At 43.7% G+C, this 22,079-nt stretch overlaps 1 protein-coding gene across 2 annotated transcripts in view; it reads right to left on the bottom strand.

Moving 5' to 3' along the window:
• LOC146080263 (fatty acid-binding protein, heart-like) overlaps positions 1–22,079 on the bottom strand; it is a 66,441-nt gene that overhangs the window by 16,451 nt on the left and 27,911 nt on the right. Inside the window, exon 1 of one of the 2 annotated variants that reach the window (XM_083187329.1) lies at positions 10,331–10,565. The exons of the other annotated variant lie outside the window; for it this stretch is intronic. Coding sequence (XP_083043455.1) covers positions 10,331–10,409 — 79 coding nt within the window. The 5' untranslated portion in view covers positions 10,410–10,565. Of the gene's footprint in view, positions 1–10,330; positions 10,566–22,079 lie in introns of those variants that run through there. 2 annotated transcript variants of the gene reach the window in all.

The following is a 22,079-nucleotide window of genomic DNA, read 5'->3' as shown; positions in this document are numbered from 1 at the left end:
TTCAGAATGTTATCCAATTCTGATACAAATTGAGCGGTAGGGTCGCTAGGTAATTTGCGATAAATCGAAATGTCACTCAATTGTGAATGTGCCTCTTCCACATTCATCATATGTCATTTACATTTTAAAATGCCCGTGTGGTCTTGCATATGTGGGCAAGACCACCTGCATATTCAAAGAAAGAATGGGACAGCACAGAAGTGCCATTCATTTAGCTCTGGGTGGGAGAGATACAGAACAACCCGTAGCCAGACATTTTAAAATGATGAAACATGGTGAATCTACTGTCAGATACAAAATAATAGATAGCGTTCCACCAAGCATCAGAGGTGGTGATCGTGCCAGAGCCCTGTTACAGAGGGAGGCACGGTGGATCTATAGGTTGGACACAGTCAGTCCACACGGACTGAATGAACAGTTAAACCTTAATTGCTATTTATAACTTATGAATCATTAGAGATCTCCAGAGCCGTGTTGTACAAAATTTATTAATATATACTAAGTATCATGTTGTAACACGTACACTTTGTTCTCCTTTCTAGATGACATCGGTATCCAGGCAACCAGCTGACGCCTGTGACGTCACCGGTGATGCGACACTGCGCCCGGCTGTACGAGGGCGGAAGCGGGAACCTGGATTCGGCGTCTGCACGTAACGTTGAGGTGTGGGTGAAGGTATTTAAACTTTTTGTTATTTGTCATATGGTGCTTCTGATGAAAATTCGTAATAGAATTGAAACGTTAAGCTAAACCCTTGCGTTTGTATTTATTTCCGTGAGTGCCGCCAACAGTGCGTGTATATATATATATATATATATATATATATATATATATATATATATGGAAGAAAGGGTTTTTGACTCTGAGTTGCGCTGGGTTGTGTGTGCAGCACCACCAAAATTCCTCCTGTTAGTGAGGAACAGTGTAGTAATCAAAAAGGTGGGGGGTGATTGGGGTGCGCTACCTAGCAGAGAATCTGTACCTCCCAATACAATATTTCAATTTCAAAACAAAATACACATTTCTGAATTAGTGTTCTTGTATTTGAGGATGTTCCCAATGAATAGGCTCAGTCCATTTCTGGGTAAATAGTTCTTTTATTGGTGTAGAAACCCGACGCGTTTCGTCTATAAGACTTCATCAGGGGTAAGAACCATTGGGTGAATGGATTTGGTGTAGCTGGTCCTATTGGAAATTTCTGCTGATCACAGCTGATGCAATAAAATAAATATCACCAAGTACTTCTCAATGGGGCTCGATTAAATGGAAATTTCTGAGTTGAAAGTTTAGTATTGGTTCTTGCTAGGAACAATATCAGGACGTTCTCTCTGTGGAAACCTCCTCGATCTGCATTCTGAATGCAGATCGAGGAGGTTTCCACAGAGAGAACGTCCTGAGTTGTGATGGATTATTCATGGGGTGGAATATGCTGCTACCTGCAGAAATATCACATATAAAAAGTATAAATGTTGTGTCAACCAAAAATAGCACTAAGCCCAGGGGGCGTAGCGAGGGCGGAGCCAGCGGATCACGAGCACCGGGCGCCAGAAGATCAGAGGGCGCCGGAGCCGTGCCTGCACCGCCAGCTCTCCCTACAGCCCTGCACCGCCAGCCCTGCATGTTCCCCCGCCCTCTTCAGGCTGCCTGCTCCTGTGCCCGCTCCTGGTTCTCCGCTGTACCGAGGGTCAGAGTTTAATAAAAACTGTGGGGTGGGGTGAGGAGGCGCAGCGCTACTATGGACGATGTGCGCTGCTGGTCCCCTTCTCTCCCCTCCGTTGATTGGCAGTGGCATTGCTGGTTCTCCTCCCAGCTCCCTTACTACCTCTGCCGCTGGATTGGCTCCTCTGCTTCCTGCTGCTGCCATTTACCCTCCTCATGGCCCGCTGGCTGTATCCTTGGAGCACAAGGTTTTGAGAAGGCACGGGGGGGGGAACAAGGGGGCAGGCATGGAGAAAGGAGCAGGCATGGAGGGACAATGGGGGTTGTAAGGAGCAGGCACAGTGGGCACAGGGAAGGCATCAGACACAGGGAACACATGGTAAGGAGCAGGCACAGGGGACACAGCATAGGCATCAGGCACAGGGTAAGGAGCAGGCACAGGGGGTATGGGGGAAGGAGCAGGCACAGGGGACACAGGGTAAGGAGCAGGCACAGGGGACACAGGGTAAGGAGCAGGCACAGAGGACTCAGAGTAGGCATCAGGCATGGGGGTAAGGAGCAGGCACAGGGGGCGGGCATGAAACATGCCCTTGCTCCGGGCACCATGGCACCTCACTACACCACTGACTAAGCCATGATCCCACTCATCTGCTCTAGGGGCCTCATTCATGTTTGAAAAAAGTCAGGTATGAGCTGATTGGCTGGACGTTTATCTCTCCTTATCACCCTTTCATTTATCTCTTGTTAAGGCTTCATACATCTGCCCCAAAATGCTCTCTACCTGAACTTCACTCTTTATATATGACTGACGTCACCCGTGTTGAACTATTTACTTTATAATAAGGGAATTTCCACACAGGTGATTGCAATCATGAAATGAAAGGGAAGTCCAGGTAGAGAGGATTTGTTTCCTCATGGAATGGGTCATGTTGGAAGATATGGATTAATTTATGTATATTAGATTTAAACTAATAGTTTAATAACGGCTGGGTACTGTTTATAGCCTCACCTAATTCAAAGACAATTATTTTATAAATCACAAAGAGAAATATTGTCACAAGTAAAAAGAATAGCAGACTCTGTACTACCTACACACTGGGACAGTAATCAGGAGAGCTAGTGATGTCACCATGCTCAGACCACTGGACCCCCTGACAGAGGGGGGTATGGGGTACAGTATCTCCTGTGTTCCATCCCCCCCCCCCCCCTTAATCTGGCTAAGCTTCCCCTAACCCTCCTAGGCATATTTATGTTAGGTGTCAGCATTGTGAGTGGTGTTAGCATTCTTTGACCAGTGTTGGGATCCCTCTGCCAGCATCTGGAACGCCGATATGCAAGTAGGCATGCATATACAATCACAGATACAGATACAGCCCTCTTTTACTACTTCATGCTAAGCAGTGGCTTACAACCTTTTATTATTAGGATGTTTGTGTGCTGTTCTGTTGTGCACTGCATGTAGGTGGTGCTGACTGTATCTACAAAGGTCTTAGCAATATTATGTAAGGAAAAGGAGGATTAATGGTAAATTAAGGAAATGATGGTGGGGTAGAAGGAGGAATAATATTTCAGGACCACATAAGAGCACGAAAGGGGGAGGGCTTAACACTACACTAGTGTATGCCGATTCCCAGGCGCCCGATTCACAAAGAGCTGGCAAATCATTTGAATTAAGTATAGTCTGGTGGTGGTGACAATGATGATAATGATAAGGAGGAAGAGCATAAAATCCAGGCATACAGATAAAGAGTGGGTGCATTATAGTAATACAGTGATACATATAAGTCTGCATATACAGTAAGTAATTTACAGTACTTCGGCCCGATTTGTGTTCTGCTCTGCATCAGTCCCTTTATATTCGGGGCAGTGATCTGCATTTTTAACTGAAAAAAACTGTCGCTATAGAACTCACTGAACTCTATGGTAACCATGACACTGAACTCTATGGTAACCATGACCTCTATACTTACTAGAGAACAGGATGAACCTGAAATACTAAAGGCTGCATTTAGACTCATCCTAACCTTTACATAGCACAGAGGTAATATTTACTATATAGTTCAGTGCCCTCCATAATGTCAGGGGCGTTTGCTGCAAAAATGACTCATTTTTTCTAGATGCCATACCTTCTAAGAACACACACGTTCATGCCCCATAAGATAATTGGAATGCATTCCCTCATTGGCTTCTTTAAAAAGTGGGTACTTGTTTCCTAGCACGGCCCCCCTTGTCGGTATTTCAGAGGTCGGGATTCCGCCGTTGGTATTTCGACCGCTGGGATTTCGTACTGAATCCATTGAAAACCTAAATCATTCAGAAATTCTCTATACAATCGGAACACAGGGGTGAATTTATGAAGCTTGGAGAAGTGTTATCTATCCCCATAAAGAACGTTATGAGCAAGGTGATAATGGTTCAGCCAATCAGCTACAATGGGGGACATTTACCAAAATGGATCCGTAGAAAAAAAGTGTATTCGTAGGGAGAAATACACCTTTTTTTTACGAATTTGTATTTTCGGGATTTACTCTCCCGAAAATACAACAATTCGTAGTCCTAGGGATGGAACATTCGTATTTGTATTTACAAATACGAATGTCTACACCATCGATAGGATACGACAGGAATCACCATTCAAAAGAATGGTGGTTCCTGATTTACTAAGCAGCCGTATAGAAAATACGGCTGCTTTTGCCCACGAAAATACGGCAGAAAAATAGAACACCATTTTCCTGTCGTATTTGCGTTTTAGCCTGCACGGATCAGTCAGATCCGTGCAAGCTGCAGTGTACAAATAAATAAAAATAAACAAAATAAATGGAAAAACGGCATGGGGTCCCCCCAACAGCCGAAACCAGCACCAGGCTGACGGAGCCTGGAGCCGGTAATTGAAAATCAGGGAACCCGACAAATAGGGGTTCCCTGATTTTTAACAACCAGCCCCAGGCACCTGCTCTGGGGCTGGTTCCCAAAATACGGGGGACAAAATGACTGGGGGTCCCCCGTATTTTAAGAACCAGCCCCAGGCAAAACCAGCCAGCAGGGTAATGCCACAGCCGGAGGGAGACTTTTTATGCAAGTCCCCCCGGCCAAAGCATTAACCCTACCGACCAGTCAGCCTGGCCAGGGGCCCTGGGGGAGTGGGGACCCCCCCAATATAGGGGTCCCCCCCTCCAGGACTTACCTGACCAGGCTGAAGCCTGGTACTGTCCCCGATGCCCCTGGGCGGTGGGCATCGGGCTGATTATGGTGTAAAAAAAAAGATAAAACTATTGTTTTTTACTGTGGCACTACAAGTGCCAGCAAGCCTCCCCAGCAAGCTAGGACTTGGAGAACCACAAGTCCCAGCCTGCTGGGCATTAAAGGGCCCGCTGGCACTTGTAGTTCCACAGTTAAAAAAATAGTACACAAAACACACTGACACACATTTTAAATAAAAATTTAATACACACATTACAAACACACTGATACTTACCTATCTTGATCCCGTCGGTAGGTCGCTGGCTCCGGTGTCGGCGGCTCCGTTGTCAGCGGCTCCAGTGTCGGCGGCTCCGGGGTCGGGGTCCTGTCTGAAGAAAATCCATGTTGGACCTGTGGAAGTAAATCCTACTCACCAGGTCCTCCATGGATGGTCTTCTGTCTTCTCTCTTCTTTTCCAGGACTTATTTCTTTATGTTGTTTCTTCTGTCTTCTTCTTTCTTCAAGCTGCCGGCTGCCGGGACTTTCAGAGCTGGAAAGATGTTGCCTCCTCGACGTCTGGACTAAGAATGAATTCTAGCCAATCAGGAGCCGACTTTACTGGCTCCTGATTGGCCGCTAGGCGGCTCCTGATTGGCTAGAATTCATTCTTAGTCCAGACGTCGAGGAGGCAACATCTCTCCAGCTCTGAAAGTGTGAAAGTGTGAAAGTGTAATACACCCATGGATACCGGACTCCCATTGGCCACTGATGTGATGACACACAGGAGTGACTCACGGAGCGGCCGGTTACCATGGCTACTCACTAGAGATTTTCACCCTGCAGACACGTCAGGGACGCACCTGCGTCATGACGTTTGCGCATCAACACACACCTACAGATATCAGACTCCTATTGGCCACTGATGTGGTGACACATAGGAGTCATGCATAGAGACATCAGCAGTGGGCGTTACACTTGATGGGGATTGGATACTAGCTTGGAACCATGTTTTTTGGCGCTAAAATAAGCAGCGCTGTGATTGGCCCCACCAATACACATCTAGTACTTAAACCCTCACAAGTCTTCAGGCAGGTTGGCCCTGAGGAAGCTTAACTGCGAAGCGCGTGCCGGCTAGCGGTGCGCAGGCAGTTCTGATTTGCTGTTTTATTATTTTTCATATTATGCATTTTGATTTATGTGTTAGCAGTGTACGTAGACTCCATAGTCCTTATCAGGACTTCTACCCACTGATGTGCTAATTATAGAGTCACCCCTACTGGGTCTCTATCATCTGATATAGAGATAATCTCTTGGTGGTACACATGCCTATACGGCAGCTACTTGGCGATTAATTACCCCAGAGCTATCTCCATCTAATATTACTAGCCGATTTTTCACTGACTCAGTTGGTGTCGAGATCTCTCCAAAATTTGTATGGAGTAGATACACTTTCTTGAGTCAGTGTTATTACAGCTACAGAAGTGCCTGTGATTAGTATAAACACAGCATTAATATAGCATATAGCACATCGTGCTGAGAATTAGGTAGTGGGAGCCATTCTTGTACAGGGTACTTACCCGGATTCTGTCAGTATAATCACACTCCATTATCATCTGTGACAGTAATCTGGTGGAATCTACCCGCCGCACTGCCTTTCCCACGCACTATTATACCAGACTAAATAAAGATTGTCAGCAAACACCTGCCTGCCACCCCCAATTTTATGTGTGTATCCCTACCCTGTCTTTGTTATATGGTTTTAAAAATTTTCGCAGCCTTTTATGAATAAACAATTAAAAGTTATATTTTAAGAGTCATACTCTTTTTAGGTGCACCTAACAAAAAGGACATCCTTTTCTCTCCTTTTTCTACATGTCCATTAATTATGTCCTTAGGTAGCACACCCCGTTGATACGTATCCTATATTGTTACATAGGGGTCCTCTTTATACTTAATCTTGTGCGATCACCCCACAACCCTCCCTCTTCCTTACCAGGTTGAGTATCCAACCAGAAGAATTTTGGATAATGGATTATTCCATATTTCAGAATATTTTTATATTTCAATGATGTATCTTGAGGTATCTTGTATTTATGTTGTACAAACACATCAAACACACACAAATATATTTTATGGTACTTGTGTAGTTTCACGGCGCCAGCATGGCCCCGTGCTACTTCCGGGTTCTACGCTCGCCACAAACTATGTTAAACAAAGTAACTTAACTCCATGCCAACATGGATAGTTCATACCTCCACTATCCATGTTGGCATGGAGTTGATTTTAAAAAGCGTGGCGAGCGTAGCGACCCACTGAGCCCGCAGCGTGGGCGAGCGAAGCGCGTGAAACTACACAAGTACCTATTTTATTTGTGCATAAAACAAGGTTACATGAAACACAGCTTGTGTACTATCTCAGATACTGCTTTTAAAGGGCAAGCTATTATTTTCTTGCACATATATAGTGCCAGTTATATATTATGTCCTCAGTAGTGCTGTTACAGATGACCCCAGTAGTGCTTTTAGAAAAAAAATTCTCACTTCCTTGAATGTATGGTTTTTACCATTAAGCCCCACCCACATGCAGATCACATGCAGAGCGCACAGGTTTTTTACCTTGCGATCCCGATGCATGCTCCCGAGACAGCAAAAATCGAAACCCAGATAGACTGGGCAACAATGACTATATAGTGCAAATCTAAAGCAGATAGCATGAATTGTATGTAAATAGCACATAAGTTAGCAAAGATTGTATAGCAAGTCGAATAGCAAAGGAATCTCACCGTGTGTACACACCTTTAGGGCCAGATGCACTAAGCTTCAAAAGTGATAACATAGAGAATGATAAACAACCAACCAATCAGCTCCTGCCTGACATTTTTTCAAACTCAGCCTGTAACATGACAGGCAGGAGCTGATTGGCTGGCTGTTTATTACTCTCCATTTTATCACTTTTGAAGCATAGTGCCTCTGGCCCATAATATTTGCTCCCATTCAGGACAATCTATGAGCTGCACCCACTCTGTGGAATGCCATTCAATGCACAATAAGACTCTCCTTCAGTCTCCAAACCTTCAAAGTGTTTACCATAAACTCACCTTTATCAATATCCAGACCCGCCGACATAACCTTTTAAGCTATCCTACTCACGTAATCCCTCTATACAGTCCACACGTAACTTCACATATTTTGTCATTATTCATTTCACATACTCCATTGTGTAATACAGTGGCGTAAATTCATCCCAGTTGCCCGGAGGCAAGATGAATATTGGTGCCCTCCCCCCCCCCCCCCCCCCCCCCCAACACACACGTTATTTAAAATATATATATAGTCTGTTATGAATATATATATATATATATATATATAGATAGGGAGAGAGACAGAGAGAGAGAGAGAAAGAACATATATATATATATATTTCAGAACTCAGCCAAAGAAGCATATTTGATTGCTTTCAATTAATGGATTTAAACTGGCAGTGGTGGAGAGGTGCCCCCTTGAGAGCTGGAGCGCGGCGGCAGATGACTCCATTGCCTCCCAGAGTTCTGCCTCTGGTTCTGCCTCTGCCTCTGGTTTCTCACCCCCAGAATGGGGGTGAGAAAATGAGTCACCCAACAGCATGAACTGGCATGCCGTACATGTACATTTAAAGCAGCCAGGATGGAGTTGGTTCATTGGATGTCGGGTTATATGTAATATTCGTTTTGACTAAAAAGTCTTTTAAATTGCGGCCTCTGGAATGGCAAGGCATTGAACCGAGCTGGTTAAACCAACTCCGTCCTGGCTGCTTTAAATGTACATGTACGGCATGCCAGTTCATGCTGACGGGTGACTCATTTTCTCACCCCCCATTCTGGTAAAGTGTTCAAGCTTAAATATCATTTTACCTGTACTTCATCTTTCATTGTCTACCAGTTAATCTGCCCCTGCAGTCTCAGCGATATCGGCAAGACCGAGAGAAAATGCAAAGAACGTATTGCACTCCATAGAAGTGCCAATCGGGCAGCTCTTGCTAGCGGCAAAGCTGACCAGCCGGTAGCTCGGCACTTTCTAGAGTGTCGACACCCGCTTAACAGTCTACGCTTTAGAATCATTGACTGCATCCCCCCTTCCATCAGAGGTGGTAACTGCCCCCTCCAACTTCTACGCTGTGAATCACGGTGGATCCACCGTTTAAACGTGGTTTCACCCAATGGTTTAAATGAGCAGATCTCATATTCAGTGTTCAGAATATGTCTTTCTGCTATACATGCTTCTTGTTTAAATCGCTTAATTTATGCATGTATCTCTGTAGGAAAGTTGCCATGGTGATGGATTGTACACTGTCTTTTCACTGACGCATCTGACAGGTGACGTCAGCAATGCCGGCGGAAAGGGCGGGTGTTTGGTCCCGTTTTTCTGTCTATAAAGGTATGTTTGGTTTTTATACTTGTTGTAACCTGATGAAAAATTACTAAATTTGAAACGTTGTTATAGCCCTGGCTACTGTCGTTTATATTATACCAAGCTAAGAGTGCCTCACCTCCCGTCTCGATAGCTACCTGTTTGTGACGGCACCAGCTGCAGTTTACCCAGTCGTTTGGAGTGCCTGACCTCTCGTTCTCTCTCTCTCTCTCTATATATATATATATATATATATATATATATATATAGAGAGATATATATATAGAGAGATATATATATATATATATATGCTGCTGTGTGCGGTCCGGCACTCTCCCTTACAGACAAATGCCCCGGTGCCTTCCAGGCAGAGAAGATAACAACAGGCAAAGAATAGGCGGCACTCCGAGGACTTCTTTCAGAAATTTGTATTTGGTAACGAGACACGTCGTTACCAAAATATACAAATTTCTGAAAGAAGTCCTCGGAGTGCCGCCTATTCTTTGCCTGTTGTTATATATATATATAGATATATATATATCTATATATATATATATAGATATATATATATATATATATATATCCTGCTCAGGTGCCTCCTCAAGCCATACTTGACTACCTGACCCTCTACTTCAGGGAGAAAATGCTCTGTTCCTGGACTTCCCAGGTAATGTATGATTGCCATCATCTGTGTGGAGCTAGGTAAAGGTGTTTCACCACAGGTGATGGTAATCATATATTACCAGGGAAGTCCAGGAACAGAGCATTTTCTCCTGCATGGAGAGGGTCAGGTAGGCAAGTATGCCTCATTCTGTAAGGTAGCTGTACATATAGAGGCGATGGAGTGGCGCTCAGAGACACAACATGTGGTGAAAGAATTTGTTGTTTATTCCTCCAACATGTTTCGAGCCTGTCAGCTCGTCATCAGGGACAACATGATAAAAACTGTGCATACATTTATACCATCAACCCTCACAAAGACATCCCCCTAATTAAGTAACATACCGTACACCTGGACAGTCCGAGTGGCAGGTGTACGGTATGTTACTTAATTGGGGGGATGTCTCGCCGCTCTATATATATATATCACTACTGTAACTGCTTACCAAATGCTTCCAGGTATTTATTGAAGACCTCATTGTTGCTCTCAGACAAACTCCAAGTCCCAATCAGTTCTGTGGACATGACGGCAGCTGTTTGTACTACAGTGAGGTGCACAGGAGAAGCAGAGTGTGAGTGGGATTCCTCAGAGAATCTGCCTTTTAAACACCTGCAGGGCTGAGCTCTGGGGATCTTGTTTCAGTACTATGACTATAGAAAACCTCCCTTTGCCCTCATACTGATTCAGCACTTCTGCTCTGAGATAATAGACACTGCAAACTGTTGTTCAAACAAAACATCCCAGAGTGCATTTCACTCTACACTCGGCCTATTCTGACAACAGCATTTATTAATGATGTGGTATCTTATTTACATCTATAGTTTATGTGCATTATCCAGTAGCAGTTATATGAAATAGTGTATCTTTAAGAATCCAGCATGGGACCAGGTAGTAACAAGAGAAGGGTAATAGTAGTAATGAAGTGTCATTGTAAAGCTGACCATACACTAGTGCAATTTGGGCCCTTTTCACCCAATTCCGATGCACCCGAAATCGGATGGAAGTGTAAAATTGCGGTGTATTATATGGAATCCTGCCTCCTGGGTAGCTGCCGGGGGATCAATGGAAATCTTATACAAGTTCTACTTTCCAAGAAGTCGCCTAAAGGCCCCCATAAATTAGTCCGACTTGTCCTAAGGACAAGTTGGACCTGATTTCCCCCTGCAGCTCCCCGGGAGGGGGACACACAATTAGGCACTGATGTGCCAAGTTTTGCAAATGATACATCGCATGCGATGTATCATTTGCAACTCCCGGGGAGCTACAAGGTGGAGGGAGCAGGGGGGCAAGGGACATCCAGGTGGCGGGTGGAGGATGCTGCGAGGTGGCTGGGGGGCGCTGCTAGTAGCCCAGAGGCAGCGGACGCTGCGGGGGGCACAGGCGGCAGTAACGTAGAGGCAGGCAGGGGGAGCCGGGAGCTGTCAGCGCTGGAGAAAAAAAAAGCCCATACAATGAATGGGCGGCCTGTGATTGGCTGTGCGCTTTCTCAGCCAGTCAGCAATTGGCTGAGAGAGCGCTCAGCCAAGCACAGGCCGCCCATTCATTGTATGGGCTTTTTTTTTTCTCCAGCGCTGACAGCTCCCGGCTCCCCCTGCCTGCCTCCACGTTACTGCCGCCTGTGTCCCCCGCAGTGTCCGCTGCCTCTGTGCTACTAGAAGCCCCCGCCCCCCCCCCCCTGCTCCCTCCACCGGACGGAGCATTGACAGCTCCCTGCTCCAGCTCCCCCTGCCCATCTCCCTCACCAGCATCCGCCGCCTGTGTCCCCTGCCCGGCTGCACATAAGATTTAGCAAATCTTATGTGCAGCCGGTCCGACCTCCTGACTCTGACCCGATGCGCACGGGACCGCGCATTGGGTCGGACCGGGTGTCTATACCTGCGATTTGGCCCGATTTCACTGCCCGATCCATCTGAATCGGGTGAAATCGGGACCAAACCGCATAGTGTATGGGGGCCTTTAGTCTATGGGGCCTTCACAGTGTCATTGTCTACGTTTTGCAAACAGAGAAAGAAAATACACTATTCCGCACAGGTGTAGTTCATTTGTCCACTATCCATAATATATAGGAACCCCTGGTATTTTATTACCTCTATTTGTCACCTAGTGATATATATGATAGGGGGCTATCATGGACATCAATTATAAATCAAAAATATAAACTTATTTGGTTAAAAATCATTAATTTGTTCATTATTAAAACAGTCAGTGGAAGAAGAAAGATTGATGTAAGTGAGTAAAGTACAGAAATTGTGTTTAAAACTAAGCCGCACCATTCACATGCGGGACAGACTATAGAATTCCGTAACTTTTATGTGGCGGTCTACCCTGCTATTTGTATTGATTTGTTTTCATGATTTTCATTAAATAAACTGTTCGGATATCCTATCTCAATCTCTTGTATTCTGTATAATCAAATCCACCAGTTTACAGAGAAAGTGATACTGCTAGGCACACAGTATAGTTTTTTTATTTTGTATCCATCTCAAGAAAAGTGGCAAAAAAAAGTATCAATTTCAGAGATTTGGTTGTGCATAAGAAGAATACACTTGTGGTTCATTTTATTCATAGATGGTCATAGTTAAGTGTAATTGAGTGGGTTTCATTACTTTGTAGGCAGTTAGGATGTATATATATATATATATATATATATATATATATATATATATATACAGACCAATAATCCAATCGCGCTAAATACAGAAAGAATTATACTATTGGCAGCCTTACCACAATGTCCCTAGAGGGTTAGGGGACAAATACAACAATCTAAACACACACTTGTGGTATGGCGCCTAAATTGTGTTAGTTTCAAGTCCATAAATAGTGTTTATCCAAATAGACATTCAATGAAACTGCTGTTATTCTCCAGATATTGTTTTATTGTTTCTTAGAAGTTCACAGGAAACAGGTAAAAAACTCCCAACGCGTTTCGTCTAGCAAGACTTCATCAGGGGAATACAATATACATCGTTCTGAGTGTGTGTTTATTTATTAACACGTAGATAAAAGATTTTTAAGGTGCTTTGGTCACCTAAGTGCATGAGACCATTAAAAATAATTGAAGACTACTTGTCTTCCCCAGTGGTATAATATCCAACAAAATCCCAAGAGAAGGTGTGGCGAATTCTCCTTTGCACTTGGGCTGGAATTATCGTCTCTCTCTGGTGTGTCCTACTTCAACTGGGGAAGGCAGCTGCCTTCCCCAGTTGAAGTAGGACACACCAGAGAGAGACGATAATTCCAGCCCAAGTGCAAAGGAGAATTCGCCACACCTTCTCTTGGGATTTTGTTGGATATTATACCACTGGGGAAGACAAGTAGTCTTCAATTATTTTTAATGGTCTCATACACTTAGGTGACCAAAGCACCTTAAAAATCTTTTATCTACGTGTTAATAAATAAACACACACTCAGAACGATGTATATTGTATTCCCCTGATGAAGTCTTGCTAGACGAAACGCGTTGGGAGTTTTTTACCTGTTTCCTGTGAACTTCTAAGAAACAATAAAACAATATCTGGAGAATAACAGCAGTTTCATTGAATGTCTATTTGGATAAACACCATTTATGGACTTGAAACTAACACAATTTAGGCGCCATACCACAAGTGTGTGTTTAGATATATATATATATATATATATATATATATATACATATATATAGCTTGGAGTTGGTCAGCACTCACTTACCATGTTGCAGTAGCCTGGGGTCGCACATCAGTGGTTCCTTGTTAGGGACACAAATACAGTTCAATAAGAAAAAACTTTTTCACTTAATTCAGCAGGATATTTATTCCATAGATAGAATACTCATCATTAGTCCACCATAGGTCAGGTCGACGTTTTGGCCACAGAACAGGGCATTAATCATGACCACACCAAACAGGACAGACTAACAGATCCCTATCTGCAGGTACCTCCTCTTAAGGACACATCAGTCCAGAGCCGTCCCTAGCCTGAATGACGCCCTAGGCAAGATTTTGGCTGGTGTCCCCTAGCAGCACCACTAGTTCTGCCTCTGACCCTGCTCCCCTTTCCCAGCACCATCAACCCTCATCACAGCAGTCATCATTTTGGTGCTCCTACCCACAATATTTTAAATAGAAACAGTGCACACATTTGGTGCGCAGACCAAACAGGGGTGTGTTCTTGCTGGGAAGGGGCATGGCCACACAATAGTACCCCCATTCAAATTATGCCACAAAGTAGTGCAACTTTATTCACATTATATCATGCGATGGTGTCCCTTATTCATGTTACATCACACAGTAGTACCACTTTACCTTATATACATTACTCCTCACATTATTCACATTATACCCTTAGAAGAAAATCCTCAGAAAATATTGTATTTTAAGCACCTCAATGGCCACCCTGCAACCCAGCAGAAAGCAGTGTGTGCTGGGCAGAGGAGAAGAGCTGCTGCTGTCACTGGGCCCTTCCATCAGACTTTGGCCTGGGTAATTTGTACCCCTTACCCCTTTCTCTCGGCTTCCCTGACAATACCACACAGTAATGCCCCTTACACATGACACACATTATTAATGTCCTTATAAACATAATGCCCCTTACACATTATGCCAACCTTTATTAATGCCCTTCATACACATAATGACACATATAATGGCCCTTACACATATGTTGCACATTATTAATGCCCTTATACACATGACACACATAATGCCCATTCCACATATGTTGCCCATTATTAATGCCCTTAAACACATGACACACATAATGCCTGTTACACATATGTTGCACATTATTAATGCATTTATACATGACACACATAATGCCCCTTACACTTGGATACCCATACTCCTTGCCTCAATAGGCCATGCAGCTCCTGGCCAGTTCTGCTAACATTGCGTGCCTTTTTTTGCTGAAAATTCATCTTATTTGCATTGTTGTGACCAGCACACACAAGGAGCTTCCAATGATTAATATGATATGCGGCATGCCTATATTCTGTGTGCGACCAGGCTGTACCTGAATACGGAATGCTACAGTATGTTACAGTGATTTCCATGAATACACTATTTCATATGCAGATACAGCCTCACTCAGACAGAATATAGGCATGCTGCATATCATTTTAATAAGCAGAAGCTGCTGGTGCCCCTAGGCATTCCAAATGCCCTAGGCAATTGCCTAGTTTGCCTATGGCCAGCTCTGCATCAGTCACTCCCACTGACCAACAGCCTTTCACCAAAGCGTAAACCCCTTTTGATCAAATATGCCATAACTATACCATAATTAAATGTGAGATTACCACACCAACTCACATAAGTAAATGGACACTTCCGAAAACATGTCCAGACTCAGCCGCATGCCATCAACCATCGCTGGGCGGGCTGTCCGGACTGTCACTTCCGGCATGACAATGTATTTATTGCTCAATAAACAGAATATTATACATATAATTACCTTATATATCTTATTTAATCAGTTAATAAATCCATAGGTATAATGATGATGATAATGTATATTCCGCCTCAGACAGATAGACAGACTGACAGACAGACAGACAGACAGACAGATAGACAGTGCTATATATAAGTATTTATTTTGCTTATCATTTATAAAAATTTTATTAATAAAAAGTCAATGAATACATATAAAGTACAATTACAATTTTCTTGTAGACTTAAATTCAAAAGAAATATTAAGAGCATTCTGTTAGATACAGCATCAAAAGCTTCTAAAGCTTTTTAGAAATATAACAGCTTGTTTTTTCTTTTTTCTTTTTTAAATATTATATTCATATTATCTTCATTCATAGCAGATAGACAATTCATTAAATTTTTAATTAAAATTATATTAAGATGAAAAGAATAGTAAAGGAATGGAATGGAAAGAAGGGGGAACCAACCCAGCTGATGCTTGAGAGAAGAGGAAATAAAGGAGACGAAGAGAAAGAAAAACAAATATTTATAAACTATATATATTTGTATATATATAATTTTAATGAAATGCTTGAGGAATATTGAAATATGAACTCCATGGGTTCCAGACTTTAATACATTTAGCTGAAGAACCATTTAAAATGCTAGTTATATACTCCATTGAACAAACATGCCATATTTTATTAATTATCTTATTCAAAGTTGGCAGTTCTGACGATTTCCAATGACTAGCAATACAAGTTCTAGTCGCAAGAACTATATGCATGAATAATTTATTCTGAGCATGATTGGCCTCTTGGATGTTCATGGAAAGGAGAAAAGATCCAGCTTTCAAAGGGACCTGAATTCCTAAAATTGAGCTAATTACACATTAATTTCTTTCCAAAGTGGAATTAATACTGGACAATTCCACCATTTATGAAGAAATGTGCCTTCCATACATTTACATCTCCAACAAATAGAGGAACATTCAGAATTCATTTTGTTAAGTTTAACTGGGACATAGTACATTCTGTATAATAATTTGTATGCATTTTCTTTTAGTTTTACACATATTGAGCTAGAAGAAACATTGGTACTTATGTAATATCTGGACTCCCGTTTCTCTTATGAGACCGCGTCCCCTCGCGGGGCTCGCTGCGCTCACCACGCTTCGGGCACGGTGGCTCGCTGCGCTCGCCACACTATATAAAATCAACTCCATGCGTAGTTGGATAGTAGGGGTATGAAAAAATGGGGTGCATTTAACATGGGAGCCCAGATAATACATAAGTACCGAAACATTTTTGTGAATTTCTGACCATTACTCATCGTCTAAAGGTTCTCCCAGGTCTTTTTCCCATGCCAATTCATGTAAATCTCTTGTATTTGAACCTTGTTTTAATAATAAAGGATATAATGTTGATATACTGTAAGGCCCTTAGTGTTTGTTCTGCAATAAACTAAATTTTCAATTGGAGTCATGTTTCTAGCAGTGATTTGTTGTTTTGTCGATAAATGAAAGTATCTTATCTGGAGATATTGAAAAAATATTTATGAGGAATTGAATGTAGAGTTTCAATATCCACAAAACTTGGAAAAATAGTATTTTTAGAAATATCATTAAGAAATCGAATTCCACTCTTCCACCAACACTCATAAGATTTTGTCTTAGTTCCTGGTTGAAAGCTGGGATTAATGGACAAGGCAGTGGAGCAATGTTGTATTGTCTATTACATACTGTATATCTAAATTAAAAGAAATTATCGGGTGATTTTTAAGAGTTTTTGGTCGTGTTCTTTTGGGCAACCATAGCAATGAAGAAATAGAGTGTTTATTTTGCTTATCCTTACAGTGCATGCAGGTCACAGCTGATATTACTCTGAAAGTATATTTTATCTGTCCTCGCAGTATGTACACTTTTCATATTTGCATCTCTCGGCCGTTATTGCTCCAGGTAGAAGTTTAGATGACCCTCACAGTGGGGCAGATGTATTAACATGCACGTAACGTTTTGAAATGATCAGGTTCTGCTTCTAATGCGATATCGTGGAGAAGCGGGTACCTGTAATCACTCTGATGTATCATGCAGCCCATTGCCGATAAAGAGAGACGTTATGTCCTCAGTCCGTGGCTCTCCTTATCGGCACCCACATTGGTACTGTGCATGCGCCGGCACTCTGCTCTACCCCGGCCGGCTCTCTGGGCATGCATGAGATCTCGCTAGTGTCGCAAGATTTATTGCGTGGCCTGGAGCCGCCAGCAGGAACAGCATTACTGTGAGGAGAGGACAACGCCAGCCCAAACACAGCGGCTTTTACAGACAAAGTACTATATGCCTGACAGGCATTCATACATCGCCCGCCCACCAACACCAGTGAAGCTTTAAGGCAGGGGTGGGGAACCTCAGGCCCTGGGGCCGTATGCGGCCCCCGTAGCCGGTGTGAGTGGCCCTCCTACCCTTTGCCAGGAGTCAAGTACAGGGGAATTCTCGCAAGAAGTTGGTAGTTCTTGCGAGATTCCTTTTAATTAACAGCAGCCGGAGACTGCCAGTCCTATTCAGTGGCAGCCGCCAGAGCGTCAAACGGCTGCAGCAGTACAATACTGTATGTTAGAGAAATTTTTACATATGGCCCCCGAAGGATTTTTTCCCCATACAAACGGCCCTTGGCACAAAAAAGGTTCCTCACCCCTGCTTTAAGGGGACAGCCATGGCTGGCTCTAGCATTAGGAAGCTATAGGCAGCGGCCTAGGGGCTCCAGGATCTGGGGGGTGCTTATTGCAGCTTATTGTATTGGGATCGCGATGTGGCCAAAGTGTGGCATGCTACACTCATTTGTATCACTATAGGGTCCCATGCTCCTATGACGGTTATTGTATATTAGATCTGCGTCTCTCATCCACACTCATTACTTGCTTCCACTTCCACTTGCAGGATTTTTGTCGGGCAGCACCCACCTTATGGAATGCCCTACCACCCACACTAGACTCTCCTCTAGCCTCAAACTTTCCAATGTTCCCTGAAAACTCACCTCTTCAGGCAAGCCTATCATATTCAGGACCCCCACACAACCTCCAGTAGCATTCATATCTAATTGCATCCCATCAGGACTGTCTAGTAATCTGGTGGGACTGCCATGCTATGGAATTCTATCCTTATGTACAGTATCCCTCCTTTTATCCCTATACTGCTGTAAGCTTGCGAGCAGGGCCCTCCTACTTGTCAGTTTGTATCTAACCAGTTTGTTTAATCACTGTTATTTCCAATTGTAAAGTGCAACGGAATCTGCTGCGCTATATAAGAAACTGTAAATAAATAATAAATAAACCGGTCTACAGTCATATGGTCGACCACTAATGGTCGACAGTTAAAAAGGTCAACAGGGTCCAAAGGTCAACAGTGAAAAGGTCAACATGGTCCAAAGGTCGACAGTGAAGAGGTTGACGGGGTCAAAAGGTCGACATTGAAAATGCTGACATTGTCGACATTCTAAAGGTCAACATGGAAACCGTCGACATGAGTATTTCATGTTTTTTGTGTCTATGTTGATATAGTGTATTGCGTACCCTGGCATAGCTCGCTAAGCTCGCCATGCTTCATGCTCGGTGCCTCCCTGCGCTCGGCACACTATTATATTCTCCCTCCACACCATAGTAGATGGTAGGGCATGAAATACCGCCTGTTGGCACGTCGGCTTAAAATTTTGCTAAAAATGCATGTCGACCTTTTTCACATTTTTATTATCGACCTTTTGACCCTGTCAACCTTTTGAATGTCGACCAATAGTAGTAGACCTTATGACTTTCGACCTAGAGTCAAGCTATCATGAGTCCGGATACCCCTATGACTATTTAAGACGCTATCTTCAAATTTTCACCTGAGGTCATATTGGTGTGTCAGTGGTGGGAGCGGTAAGCTGAACTTTTGCCCAGGGTTCCAAAAACCTTGCACCGGCACTGGGGACATTAGCGCTAAGTGGTAAGCGGTGGGCTGCCCCTAGCGTTTATTAACTGCTCACTTAACCCATCCATTATTTCAGCATATGCACTTAACACTGGTTCTTACATCCCCCTCCCCAGGATGTGCAGAGATGGGGAACCTTCGGCCCTCCAGCTGTTGTTGAACTACACATCCCAGCATGCCCTGCAACAGTTCTGCTATTTTTCACGTGCACGCGCACTATCCCGGGACTAGGGTATGTCTGAAAGGCTCTACCCGGGATTTTAGTCTTCTAAAATCCCGGGTCCTGCGCACCTGCAGTGGACCAGGGATTTTTAAAAACCCGGGTTTGAACCCAGTCTAAAATCCCGGGTAGTATGTCTGAAAGGGGTATTATTGAGTGCGGACATTCAACCATTGCTGGAGTTGTCTGCTTTAAGTGTAATGCTGATATAACCTGCCTTCTCCACATGTTAAATCTGCGATAGCATTGATTTGGACAAGATTACATACTGTATATCAATATTGTCGGTAAAGGTCCAACGTACATTTCACGGATGACTCTGACTTTATCCCATCTAGTCTGCGCTCCCTCCACTCATGTGGTGCCACCTAATCCTTAGCTTGTATAACCAATCATTTGAACCTTATTTCTAAGTATACCCCACCAGGCATCAGTAATAGGTAATAGAGATATTCTTCATATGCTCTAATACATTATCCCTGCCACAGGTGTGGAATCGGGAGTGCCAAGGATCACAGGTGTGGAATTGTGAGTGCCACGGAACACAGGTGACTCCCGATACATTGCAGTACACATCAGACACCCTATCGCATGTGGTCCTCTGCAGGGGGCCCATCTTTGCTGTGTAAGTAATATGTTTTACATACATTTATCACCATCAGCTGCTAAATAGGGGCCCTTACAAACTTTTGCTATGGGGCCTAGGAATATCTAGGTACACCTCTGCATGGAGACACTCAAAGTTTACGTAACATTGGGGCAGATGTATTAAGCTTTAACAAGAGATAAATGCAAGAGTGATAAAGAGAGATAAACGTCCAGCCAATCAGCTCCTTACTGACTTATTTCGAACACAGCCTGTAACATGGCAGTTAGCAGGAGATTGGCTGGACGTTTATCTCTCCTTATCACCCTTGCATTTATCTCTTGTTAAGGCTTAATACATCTGCCCCATTGCCCCTTCTGTTAACACCCAATTCAGGGGCGTGTTGACTGAGAAGATGGCCCATATGTAGCCTCCTAAATCTAGGCCCCTCCTCTCTGCCGGTAGCCGCTCAGCACAGGGCTAGAGGGTTCGGACTCTAATGCGTATGTGCAGATCTCTGAATAAATGGCAGCCATTTTCCAACCTAGACTCCTGTCCACCTTGAGCCATGACGACCTAGACACCTGTCGACCTTCCTGTATGTGGACCCAATGACTGTTGACCATCATTAGGTCGACCAACCATCTGTATCCCTTTGTACGGAAGCTGGTCAAATAGGACAGGGCCACCGAAAGCGCCGCTGAGCCCAGAGAAAAGAGCGCACCCAATGAAGGGCATGGCCAACAGGAGGGGGTGTGGCCACAGCCCTGTAAAAAAAAATCATTGTAGCAGGGGGTGCGGGTTGGGTACGGGCAGCCAACCAGGGAGAGAGAGAACAGGCTGCTGTCTCTCTCCCCACTCAGCACATAGCACTGAGCAGCATGTGCTGAGCGGGAGAGAGAGGCTGTGCTGCAGCAGCAGCCTGTCCTCTCTACACACTGCAAAGCTCCATGCAACAGGGAGGGGGGAACGGGACCCGGGCTCAGGTAAAAAAAATACCCGCTCCCCCTCTCGACAGCATTGAGACAGGATGGCTCTATGTCTGATTTACTCATACAGATTATCTGCTATCCAAATTATTCTGAAAACTATAGTTTCCGGAATGTACATGTACTTTTTTTTCTACTAAAAGCACTACTGCGGACATCTGTAGCTGGCACTACTGGGACATGATCTGTAACTGGCACTACTGGGGACATCTGTAACTGGCACTACTGGGACATGATCTGTAACTGGCACTACTGGGACATGATCTGTAACTGGCACTACTGGGGTGATATGTAACTGGCACTACTCAGGACATCTGTAACTGGCACTACTGGTGGCATCTGTAACTGGCACTACTGGGGACATGATATGTAACTGGCACTACTGGGGACATCTGTAACTGGCACTACTGGGGACATGATATGTAACTGGCACTACTGGCGGCATCTGTAACTGGCACTATTGGCGGCATCTGTAACTGGCTCTATATATGTGCAAGAAAATTGCTTAGCATTCAAATTGAGTGTTTGAGATAGTACACAAACCTTGTTTCATGCAAAATAAAATATATTTGTATATATTTCAAGTGTTTATACAACACAAATGCATTTTGTGTTCACACATGGCTCCCATCTTCTAGATAACTCATTGAAATCTAAAAATATTCCAAAATATGGAATAATCCATAATTCAAAATGCTTCTGGTCCCGAGCATGTTGTATAAGGGATACTCAACCTCTATAATGTGTATTGTATTCCTATGTATTAAACACACCCATATAACCTGAGGCTATTCTGGGGGTATAAATAGAGCTACCCAGAATGAGGGAAGAGTCTCTGCTCTTAGGCTAAGAAGTGATATTCTGTCAGTGGCGGGAATCATGTGGAATTGGCCTGATTTATATATTAGCAGTTTCTTATATAGCGCACACATATTCTGCAGCGTTTTACATAGAATATTCGAACATTTACATCAGTCCCTGCCCCAGTGGAGCTTACACTTCTCTACCACATGTACACGCACACACAGACATTCTAGGGTTAATTTGTTGG

The sequence above is a fragment of the Crinia signifera genome, chromosome 5, assembly GCF_055691185.1.
Source record: "Crinia signifera chromosome 5, ASM5569118v1, whole genome shotgun sequence".
Classification (NCBI taxonomy): Eukaryota; Metazoa; Chordata; class Amphibia; order Anura; family Myobatrachidae; genus Crinia; species Crinia signifera.
Note: the sequence above shows the minus strand (reverse complement) of the source record. Positions and strands in the feature narration are given on the sequence as shown.